At 36.8% G+C, this 12438-nt stretch overlaps 1 protein-coding gene across 3 annotated transcripts in view; it reads right to left on the bottom strand.

Moving 5' to 3' along the window:
* Positions 1-12438, bottom strand: part of SLC25A12 (solute carrier family 25 member 12) — a 101075-nt gene that overhangs the window by 27976 nt on the left and 60661 nt on the right. For all 3 annotated transcript variants that reach the window (XM_035007776.1, XM_035007775.1, XM_035007777.1), the window contains 4 exons: positions 9016-9097; positions 7568-7726; positions 4399-4451; positions 4068-4148 (listed from right to left, as the gene is read on the bottom strand). In XM_035007776.1, the coding sequence (XP_034863667.1) occupies positions 4068-4148; positions 4399-4451; positions 7568-7726; positions 9016-9097 (375 nt within the window). The remainder of the gene's footprint in view (positions 1-4067; positions 4149-4398; positions 4452-7567; positions 7727-9015; positions 9098-12438) is intronic.

Raw genomic sequence — 12438 nt, 5'->3', positions numbered from 1 at the left:
TCAAAATACAAATTAGAGTTACTATATGACCCACCAATTCCACTCCTAGGTATATACCCAAGAGAAGTGGAAACATATGTCCAAACAAAACTTTTTACATTAATGTTCATAGCAGCATTATTCATAATAGCCAAAAATTGGAAACAACCCCAATGTTCAACAACTGGCTAAAGTTGTTGATGCATAAACCAAATGTGATATAACTATATAATGGAATATTACTCACCAATAAAAAGGCCTGAAGTACTGATACATAGTGCAACATGGATAAATCCTGAAAACATTGTGCTGAGTAAAAAAAGCCAGACACAAAAGGCCACACATTTTTTATTCCATTTATATGAAATGTCCAGAATTGGTGAATCTATAGAGATGGAACGTTTATTAGTGGATGCCTAAGGCTTGGCAGGGGGCAGATAGGAAAAACTGATGGGCAACAGCTAAAGGGTACCAGGTTTCTTTTTCAGGTGATAAATATGTTCTAAAATCGACTGTGGTGATAGTTGCCAACTCTGTGGATACACTGAAAACTGCTGAGCTGTACACTTTAAAATGGGGGAACTGTAGGGTATGTGAATTATATCTCAGTAAAGCTGTTGTTTTTAAAACATTCCTGAAACATAGCAGGCATTCAATGAGTGAGAGAATAAATAAATGAGAAAATGAATGAATAGAAGCATATACCAAATATTGAAGAATATGGATTTGGAGACGGAAATGGCTTAAATCTCAATTTTTCCATTTGCTAAGTGCTGGATTTCACTGAGCTTTTAATTTCTTCAACTCTAGCTGGGAATAATGAGATGATGCCTATAAAGTGCAAATCCAGTGCAGGATGCTCAAGGAATGGTAGCTCTTATGATGACTTATAATCATAAGCATGTATTTTCTTTGGTGATATGCAGAAATGAAGCAAATCACAATAAGGAATTCTGCTTTCAAATTACCACAGTAGAATATGATTAGACTTAAGATTAAGTTTTACCTGGTGAGAATAATCAGGAACTACCTTTTTTTCTATGAGATGTAAACATAACCTAAGTCTGGTTCCCTTCACAGGAAAAAAGAAGTAAATCCTTCTAAGACTTGACAGCTTGTTGAATGAGAATGAATAAATGGAAGAACGAATGGAAATATACCAAATGTGAATAAATATGGATTTAAAACAAAAGTGGTTTGAATCTTAACTTTACCACCTACTAAGTCTGGATCTCACTTAGGTTTATTTTCTTCAACTCTAGTTGGGAAAAATAATGAGATAGATAATGCCTATAAAATGTTTGGTGGGGGGTGCCTGGGTGGTGTAGTTAGTTGGGTATCTGACTCTTGGTTTCGGCTAGGGTTGTGATCTCATGGTCATGGGATCAAGCCCCAAAGTGGGCTCCGTGCATAGTGCAGAGTCTGCTTGGGATTCTCTCTCCCTCTGCCCCTCCCACTCGTGCTCTCCCGCTTGTGCTCTCTCTTCCTCTCTCTAAAATGAATAAAAAAATAAAATGTTCAGATAGGCAAAGTCCTTACTGCTCATTAGCAATCCTAGCAGATTAAGAGCTACATTAGAAGCAAAAACCAGTGTCAATGACAGTAATGTTTTAATTGAGTGATAGGTTTACAGATGCTAATTATAACGTGTACTAGATTTATAATGTGTACTCTTCTGCATTTATCAAATATCACATACTCTTAAAAACAGATCATAAAACTAAACAAACAAACAACCAAAAAAAAATAAGGTATGGATATTTTTATTTCTTGGTCAATTCATTATCTAGGTCAACGAACACCATTTTTCCTAAAGGGCAGCAGTCATTTTCATAGCAGAATTTCTCTCCCATATATAGGGAATTCAAAGCCCAGGTCCTAGATGATCCCTTTGCTGGGAAAAAACTATAACACCAATACTGACTATTCAGTTTGAGCCATTTCTTTTGAATTAATCTGCATTAGGTTAACACATTTTGCAATAGGTTAACACAAGGCACATCTTTAAAATTGAGTGATTTTTGAGAAAACAGCAGCACTGATCTCAGCTGGTGATACAGACAGCTTTTAGCCCAACACCCACAGGGACCCTGCACATCATATCACCACCACTACCCAGGATGGTGAGGGTTCTCATGATCAGGCTCACAGGCAGCCACTCTTCCCGGTGTCTATCCAGTGGCTGCTTACAAGGTTTCATTCAGTAAAGAGAACATTCCTATATTCCACAGTGCCTGATATTCTTTAAACAGAGACTCATTCATTTTGTTTAAGGCTTTATTCTTTGCTGAAATACACAGACATGGGGAGAAGTGGCAGATTATGCTTTAACAATCATTTACACTGTGGTGTGACTGAATTCATCAGTACAAACTCAATAGATAAACATTTTCTTTCCTCCCTGAATGAAGAGATTTAGAAAAAAAGAGGGAAGCATAAAATGTTTGAGGTGAAGAATGGCAGACAACCTTATCATTCTGCCTAGAGCCCAACCTGTCTATTTTTCATGCTGTCAGTTTCCAACTAGACAATCCATCAAAGTTCTCAGAAATGAGTCATGATTAAAGAAGAGATTTAGAGTGGCAGCACAACCCTCAAGGCACCCTAGACTTCAAGAGAAATTCCCAAAGTTCAAACCTAGAAACAGGGTCCATAATAGGAAAAACAAAGGAACCAAAGATCTGATTACGGTTTAACCACTTAGGTCGCATGTCAGACATGGGAACAGGTCAGTTTCATGGGCAAAAACCTCTGGGTATTACTAAGGGAAACAGAAATAATTAACTATGTGGAACAGAAAGAGCATGACTTAGGAGATTTCTGGCAGATATATGCATGAGCAGTGGCAAAACTGAGTTTGGAAACTTCTTAACCAAACTAAAACTAAGGCCACTGAGAAAAAGAGTATTTATGATTTGCAAACATTCTCTCATTTGAAGAGAAATAATTACAGCATCTAATTGGGGTAAAGGAAGAGGAGAAACTACTTTTTTTGTGATCTGCTTAAACAAAGGTCTTATTCTATGTTTATTATTTGTCCTTCATGAAAAAAAAAAAAAAGTCAGCCAAAGAGGTGAGTTTGCTTCTTGAGAATGCACTTGGACGGGCATGAGTGCAATCATACATGCAAATGCACAGACATACGGTACATAGACACACACACACACACACACAAACACACACACACAGAGCCCAAGTCACCTTTTCAGCAGGACCTTTGGTTGCACAAAGGTGAGGACACAGGTACGTACCAGGCTGACAAATCTCATCAAAAAGAATCCAGAGCAGCCACTCTCTCTGACCCTTGGGGCTTCTTTGCAGAATTAAAAGCTGCAAAGGTCATTGACCTCATCACCTCAAGTTCCACAAGCAACTGAGGAGGGTTTAGCCAAGATTGTCAGCCAATTCAACTGAAGTTATTAAGGGTTTCAGGGACAAAATGGACTAAATAAGTCTTAAACAAATCATGTATTAACAAATTTGAAATGAACACCACAAATAAAATCAGTTGAGCTACAAACTTAACTTTGAGAATTGGTCTAAATCCAATGTCATGCTCACGCTTTAAAGATAGAAACCTTTGTGCTCTAAGTGAATATAATCTGAATCTCTGCATTCAGAACTGTAATCGCCTTAACATAATTATGGTTGTTTGCTATAACCTCTGGTCCCTAAAGAAGGAAAATTATAATTATACCACAATGGTTTATTCAGTCCTACACCTAAAATCTAAGAGCCCAATTAATCAGTCATCTCACACTTATTTTAAAGTTCCAGACAATATAAATGTATGGGAACTCTACCCACTACTCTATATTCTGTGATATTTAAGAATCAGGATTAGAACTTTTAAAAGTGTGGAAGGTAATGTCAGGGGCTTTTAAGAGTCAGAGTTGATAAAAATACTACCTCTTTTCTTAAAACCAGTTAGATAATGCAATGAAATTAAAAAGCATTCCTTATGATCACTGAGAAAATCCTAGAATCCCTTGAGTTCAGAAAGAATGTCACTCAGGTATTACATCTAATGTGCAAAAAAGGTTAAAGGAACATACTTGCCATGAGAAATGCCCGGTATTAATACTTACACAACCTCCAGCAAGGATTTCTGCTAAAAGTGGAATGGAGCCATCTCTTCTGGTAAATTTGTCCCGGACAAAATCATTAACCTAATCAGAAAGACAACATCAATTAACAGGAATTCTCAACCATTTCCTCCACTGGCATGTCATTGGTTTTCCAAGTCATCAAAATACCTGTGTCTCACGATAAAATAAAGAATTATCAAATGTCTACATATAAGTTGAAAGTTTTACAAATGTCTTGATAGTGTGCCAGACTCAGCAGCATCAGCATTAATTTTTGGCTTAATGATAATCTAAACAAATGACATGTAAATTCAATGAGAAGGAAACTTACAGTCAGTTTAATGGCCTTTTCTGGAGCAACCCCTATAAGTTGTGGTATCAGACCTACATAAACAGAGAGAAGCATCAGCAATATGAATGTACTAGACATGAATATAGAAACCCAATAAGTAATAGTTTCCCCCATATTATTTCCCTATCAAACCTTTTAGGGTTTTCACTAAAATACGGAAAAATGGATTATCCTAAAAAGTCTGTACATGTATGTAATAATTATTTATGTCAAATATAATGCTATGCTTTCTTGAGGCTATAGATCCTTTTGTTAAGCATGCTTCCTTTAAAGCCTAGTTATCTAACATCTCCCAAAAAGTACCTGAGGAAGGGATGGAGCCCATGATCTTCTCTACTCCCAAACCCTGCCAATAACAATGTAACCAAATTCCCTCCCTTTACAACCAACAACATACAAACATACACAAACACTTTAGAGAAGTCAGTGTTGTGTTTGGAAAACCTCTGCAAAGCATGATGTTGAGTAGACCCAGATTTTGCCACAAATGACATTATTACCTATGTAATAGCGTATGGTGGTTTTGTTATTACAGAATACCAACTCCCATAATTTTCTCTTTAGAAAAAAACAGAATTCAGTACTCATTTATTTTGAAGGAAGCCAAAACTGCAAAGAAAAATGCAGTTTTAAGTATCATTTAATGGGTGTCTTCTACAAGCAAAAACATATGCCTCCTGCGTTCTTATTTACTAATATATGTCAAACTTAAGACATTTCAAAAGAATCTTCTTAAAACAAAGGAAATCATTATTCTTAGAAAGTTAAATTTCCCAGGTTGGCTGCAAACTGGAAAAGAAAAAAATATATAAACAATTCAACATCTGTAGATATTCATAAGGCTCAGCTTTCTAAAAGCACACAGATTATCCAAATTGCTGGCGTACATTTTTTGCATACATTTTTTAAATATGCTAACAATAAGCATTCTATACCCTTTAAATCACCCAGCCATGGGGGAGTTATGTATGTGTTTGCACACTCACTGCTGATCTTAAGCCTACTTTGAGTGATTTTCTATGAGTTGAGAGCCAGCAAGTAATCATATATACAGGCTACTGTCAGTCAAACTGAATTATCAATGACAAACACAAATCTGCACACACCTTTAATGGGTAGCAGATTGATTTAAAAGAATAAATCAGCAGATGGCAGTCTTAACTTTCTAACCTTCATGATTATGAGGCCCTATTACTTTTAATCTAACTTCCATACAACCATGTCAGTGTATGTATTTGTTTTACAACTTGCCTCAATAAAGCTCATGGAATTTTAATAAAGTACTGATTTATGTCATTTTATCACTATTGCCTGCAAAGAGATTTAAGCTAATCTGTCAACAATTTTGTCAATCATCTGACAGAATAAAGGACCAGTTCTAAGCAATATATGACAATCTCAATAATCACAGTGTTCACATACAGGACTCCTACAATCTTCTCCCTGATACAAGAGTCTCTCATTTAAAGAACTGATTTTATCAGTTCACATCCTGAATAAAGCTAACAATCCCTCCACCTCTCCCCACCCCCAAACTTGCCATATCAGATCCATTTAATTAACATGGCATCTCTCTGAAATGAAATTTTCTCTAAGCGTCCATCCATTGAGAAGGCTAAACTGTGCAGTATACATCCAGGTTACTTCTAATAGGAACATTCCCTTTAAAATTATACCAAGGAGGAAGAAAGGTTATTATTCAACAAAGAAAGACTGGAGATGACAAAGGAAAAAAAAAAAACCTTAGCACCACTCAACCCTCCTTAAACTCCTCACTGAATAAAATCTAGATATGCAAGGTTTGATACACATTAAAATAAGCATTCCCATGAACGATCTGCATTCTGGACAACACACACCTTTTCCTATGGAGTAACTACATGTTATACAGCTAGAATTTAGAGAGGCTAGAGTTTTGAATATTGAGTAAAATTAACTACATGCTAATTAGGAGCAGGGTATTTGAGCCTAGTTTGATTTGACCACTCTCTTTTCTTAGTCTGTATATAATGCCAAAAATGAATATTCTCATGACCCTCTCCTTTAAATGTAAGTATATCAGAGATACATTTTTCACTCGAATATCTGCAAATAACGCTAACCAGAGGTGTTTTTTTTCTCCTCTCTGTGAGCAGAAGCTTTGTGCAGTTCCAATCTTTCTTTCCAAGGAAGAGGTTCTAAGCCAAACAGTTCAACAGAGCTCAGAGCGAGCTAGGGATTAATGAGATCGTGTGTGCAAACAAATAAGTACAGTAAATTACATAAACGCTCTGGACTTGAACATGTAGAGAATATTTTCAAAGAATTCCAAGTGGCGCCCAAAGGGATTAAAAAATTAATCTCCCTCCCAAAGGAAACCCTAAATTCTTATGTGAAAACATGTACATGAAAGTCATTCCCTCCCTAAAAAGAACAAGTTCCTACAAAGCCCACGGGGGTGGGGAGAATTCTACAAGGGGCTGTTGCCTCTGATGCAGACAGCACTGTGCTCAGCCTCCACTTGGTGGTAACATTCCCTGCGAAAGAAAATCTCTCTGCTCTTACTCAGTGCCTCTGAGCTAAGGGGAGGAAAGGAGAGAGAATGAGACCTGAAGCCAAAGGTTTTCTTTTACTCATTTTTTTTAACTTCAGATAACTCACTGGAAAAAAGATTTATGGATGACCTCCTTGGAAGAGACAAACACATCTGATAATCTCTTTCAATTGAAACAAGTGCACAGAGGGTAAACTCACCACCTTCAAGTAACAGCCTGGCTTCAATTTCACAGAGAAGAGGTGCATCTCTCTTCTCTAACTCTGAGAAAAGCAGCTATCTACTTCTTAGCTGTCATCCTTTATTCAACCTGCAGACATGTGCCTGAGATTCTAAGAGCACAGTGACGGAGACTCATGTTGGGACAAACGCAGGATTTGGATTCCATGAAATATAAATATCAGGAAGAAGAAATGAAGGCCTTGTCTGCAGACTAATATTGCTAGCTACAGCAAGGATGTGAAAAGGGAAACAAGCAACAAGAAAATAAAAAGAGAGAAACAGCTCTAGTCTGACTGGACAGGCTACACACTGATTTTCATAATGATGGAGTTAAAAATCTGCTGCTGGGGAGATAAAATCACTAACTTTGGCAGCTGAGATACGCTTACTCACCCCGGTAGAGTCCAAAGAAGCCCTCATAACGCAAGACTTTCTTAAAACAGTCAAAGCTGTTTTTGTACATCAGCTCCCCAACCACCGAGCCAGTGCCACGCTGGTTCTGCATGCGGGTCTTCACCAGGTCTATAGGATACACTGCTGTGGCTCCCACGGCTACAAACAAAACGGGTTTTAGGCTTAAACAAGAGCACAATTAAATGGAGGATCTTTAAGGACAGGAAATCTCATCTCAAAGGACTAGAAAACAAAACTCAGTTATCTATTTCTCACAAAAAAAGAGACTAAGTGGTTTTTCCTTCTCCCGTACACCCTGTACCACTGAAGGATGACAGGCTAGCAACTGGGATCCATAAATACAGCTGCTTCAGAGAACAACTGCAGTGGATTTTCAAGTCATCCCCAACATTAAATAACCAAGACTTGATTTTTTGTAACAACATGAAACTATTATATATATATTTCTTTATGTTTTCCATTCAGTGCCTAAACATAATACCATTTACCCCTTAAAATAACCATATATTTCACACAGGTAGCTGTAATTTTAAAATTTAGTTTACTAAAGCGTTTTGATAAACTAATCTTCGTTATGAGCATAATATCGGAACCAATCTCAACATGACCTTATCCCTTTGTACAGAATTTGGTCTTTAAAAAAAAAAAATGAAAACGCCAGGCTTTAGAATTTTTCAGAGATTGAGAAATTTATAAAATGAATTAGAGTGTTATATTTTTCAACTGTTGAAAACCAAAACATGTTCTGCAACTTCTAAAACTGAAACTGAAAAGAAAAAAATAATAGTTTCATCAGTTCAGGCTTGTTTTGAAAAATCATAAACATTTTAATCGCACCTCCTAGGTTCTTCTCAACAAAGCAGCTTCAGATTCTACACATTTTCTATGGAGAGATTTAAGCCAAAGAAGTCTCCCAAATTTTGCCCAGGAGCCAGGAGGGGAGGTTCCTTTTAGAAATAGTTAACTACAAGTCTAGATATTCTTCAAGCAGTAAAAAAGGGAGAGGAAAAAAATACAAGTAGAAAAGCCAAAGTGAATCACTTTAGGAGGTTGTTTTACTTCCTAAGGTCCTGGGATTTCTATCCCAAATCTTGATTGCCCACCTGCCCTCACCCCCAACACCATTGACACAGTATCATTTCCATTTCTTCATCCTGGTTCTCAGCGGGGTGATTGAAGTGAGAGTAGCACACATCCAGACTTTCACTTTATTACAGAGCTTTTGTCCTGAAGACAGGCTGGAGCCCGAGGGGCCACGGCTGCGCTGCAGCAAGTCCTCTGATCACAGGGAGAAATCAAGAACGCTTCGGAAAGCTCTGCAGTCCTGTCCCGCAGAAACGATGAACTGCACTTCTGATCTGTCTCGGTCTAGTGAGATAATATTACATCAACGCAAGCTGGGAACAGCACAGGGCCGTGTCACTCACCTCCAGCAACTGAGCCCAGAGTGAATCTATAAGCAGACTCGGCTATCTGGAGCCAGACAGGCCTGCCTAAACCGTGAGATTGCTGTGGGGAGGAAAACACGTAAAAAAAATTTTGGAAAAGTATAAGGCAAAAAAAAAGCGCTACGAATCAGCTATTTTAAGATTTTTAAAATAGATACCTCAATTAGCATTTAAAAACCACATCCAGCCAAATAGACACCGTTGCTTTTTTCTCCCCCATTTTTTTTTTTACAAGCCTATTAATAGCTGATTTGTCTGCTACTATTGGGGAATACACTATCATTCCAGAGAGGTGACTCTTTCAGGTAAATAAACATTTCGGGTATAAAATCCTTTCCCCCTTCTTTACTGTAACCAACCTAAAATTTTAAAATATTTCTAAAATGCACAAGAACTACCTTGAGGGGCGCCTGGGTGGCTCAGTCAGTTAAGCGTCCGACTCTTGATTTGGGCCCAGGTCAAGATCTCTGGGTCATAAGATCGAGCCCCGTGTCAGGCTCCACGCTCAGCAGGGAACCTGCTTGAGTTTCTCTCTCTCTCCCTCTCCCTCCGCCCCTCCTCACCCCACTTGCTCACTCACGCGCTCTCTCTCACTCTAAAATAAATAAAATCTTAAAAAAACCCAACACTACCTTAATTCCTAAATCAGAGAATACTGATCATAATCTACCTTCTCTAATGACTGAAAGTCGTCCTATTCCGAGGTCCATCAGTTACTGCATCAAGATCTAATGCAGCTGGTTGTGCTATCTTCCCATGCCTCACAGACATTACCTCTTTTACCAATAGCCTCCTAGTTTGGTTTTGCCGCCTCTTATTAGGGCTGGAGAAATCACATAACTAGGACTGTTAGAATTATATTTGTAAAGCAAAGTCAAATACTTCTCTTTGGGGCCAAAGTGAAAACCTTTAATAATGACTATTTCAAGTGCTCAGAGCCTTGGCCCCCTTATTTCTGGCTTTACAGCTCACCACTGAAGTTCCCACTACTACAGTATTTCTGACCTATGTTACCGAGCATTTCCTCTCCCAGACCTATGTATTTTCCAGCTACACCTATGCAAAGAAAACAGCTGAGGGGCTTTCAAAAAATAAATTCCTAAGGCCTGGAGCTTATCTATTTTTTAAAGCCTTCATATCATTCTGCTATACAGTTAGGTTGAAAACCACTATCCTAGCCATATTTATAGTTCCACCATAGAATCTATAATGATAATAATGCAAAGAAAAAAACCCTATTGTGACCCGGAATATTATTTCATAGGTAATCCCACAGCATAAAGGATCGAAAATAATTGGTCTATACTTGTCTGCCAGTCTCGTTCTTTAATATTTTCTTCATGAAGACAGCAGTTATGCTCTATAAACAGTTTGAGATGAAAGAATAAAGAATAAAATATTTGGTTTATCATAAAGGAAACTTGAAACATATTACCTTGGAATAAGCTTTTAAAAACCAGCATAATAAAAATAGATACACTCATTAAAATAATTTAATGGAGAGGGAATCCATGCCTAAAATCTAAAAGAAGGAAAAAAAAGCTAGTCCACTCGGACTTGCTTTCATCTGTACAATCTCTTCAAAGCTCAATTAACCAAGCTAAATATGGCAAACCCAGATATTTACAAATAATCTGAGAAACAGCCTGTAGAAAGGTTTTATCTGCTTCTTGTTTTGTAAATTCTGTACCACAATAAGCGTGTTTTCAGTTTTTAACCAAAGCATCTGATACCTAAATATTTAATGTCTGATTGTGATTTCTGTAGGCAGAGATCTTTTAAAAGCTCATTATGTTTGCCAGTATTGTAGTTCAATAAATTTTATAGTAAAAAGGAAAATAAATAATGTTTGATGAAAAGTCAAAATGAAACCCTTGAAAACCCTTGGCAAAAAAAAATTGGTACACCGTTATTTCAAATAATATCAGTACATATTTTATAAGTCTCAACTATCACAATATGCTAAATTTATTATAATCCAATTAGGTGAAAGTATACATCTATTACATACAAAACTGAATTTAGTATGTGGAAGAAACCATCATCAAAAAGGTGGAAAATTACAGAGTAGTACATTATCATGATCTTGTAGGAAATACATTTTTTCCTATCAAGTTAGCCCAAGCAACTACACAGCCATCCATTATGTTTGATTTACATGCTGCAACAAAAGTGAGCAATTAATAATTGGAAATTGATATTTTTATTTGAAATCTAATAAGGGAAAGAGTAGGATAGTTTAACAAAACCTTGAGTATAAGCTTAATTTTGATTCATTCATAGAATAGCAAAAAATGGGCCTTCCAAAAAGATACTTTTTATTCTCTTTATCACTATAATAATAACACTAATTTTATTTATTTATTTATTTTATAATAACACTAATTTTAGACTGTGTTGAGATTTATTATCTCCCAAAGGGTGAAAGTCCTTTACCAAGTACTCAAGACCTGTGCCCCAATGCAGCCCTCAGGGGCCCAGTGTTTTTCAATCTTCTGTAAATAAACTCCCTTGTGAGACCATCAGGAGGATGCTTTCAGCAATTTCTGTACTAATTTGTCAGTCAGTTCCCTGTGCACACAAAAGGTGAGATGGCCATACAAGAGACAGGACAAAAGACTTGCTACAGGTCTCATCGTGAGATGGGGAATAAGCAGAGTAATGGCGCAGTTTCCTGCACACCCAAGAATGATGCAACTCTCCATCATTCTTTAAGTCAACAGCTCCAGCAACTCTTTGGGATTGAACACGCCTGCCAGGAGATTTTAAGCATCTAACCCCAATATATGATTTCATTTATAAATCATACTCATTTATAAATCATAAATCATAGTTCCCATTGTAGTAGTAATATCTATATAAATCTAAGTAATATGGCTTATTAAATTACAGAGTATGCATTTTAAACATATATAAAAGTAGAAATTATAAAAGAATGATATGAAATTAAATGGTTTTTTAAAATTTTTATTTTCATTTATTAATCCAAAAATCTTTTTGGTATCACTTCAATGTGTTATATTGACTAAATATGCTTGTTAGTTTTTTAAACATTGAACAAAGTGAAGCTAACCAGTTAATTCTGATACTCTGTTTTAAAAATAACATAGTTGAAAACACAATGGGTATCTTCACAGCAAAGATGATGTTTTTAACATCATGTATTTTGAAGAAATTCAAGTAATGGCATTTTAGCTTAGATTTAAAAATTGTTTAAAATCAATGGGGCTGTTATGCTACCTTTTAAACACACAGCAAATTTTTTTTTTTTTTAAGATTTTATTTATTTATTTGACAGAGAGAGACACAGCGAGAGAGGGAACACCAGCAGGGGGAGTAGGAGAGGGAGAAGCAAGCTTCTCTCCCAGCAGGGAGCCCGATGCGGGGCTCGATCCCAGGACC

This window comes from Mirounga leonina, unplaced genomic scaffold (genome assembly GCF_011800145.1).
Source record: "Mirounga leonina isolate KUSES-001 unplaced genomic scaffold, KU_Mleo_1.0 Mir_151, whole genome shotgun sequence".
In the NCBI taxonomy this organism is placed as follows: Eukaryota; Metazoa; Chordata; class Mammalia; order Carnivora; family Phocidae; genus Mirounga; species Mirounga leonina.
Note: the sequence above shows the minus strand (reverse complement) of the source record. Positions and strands in the feature narration are given on the sequence as shown.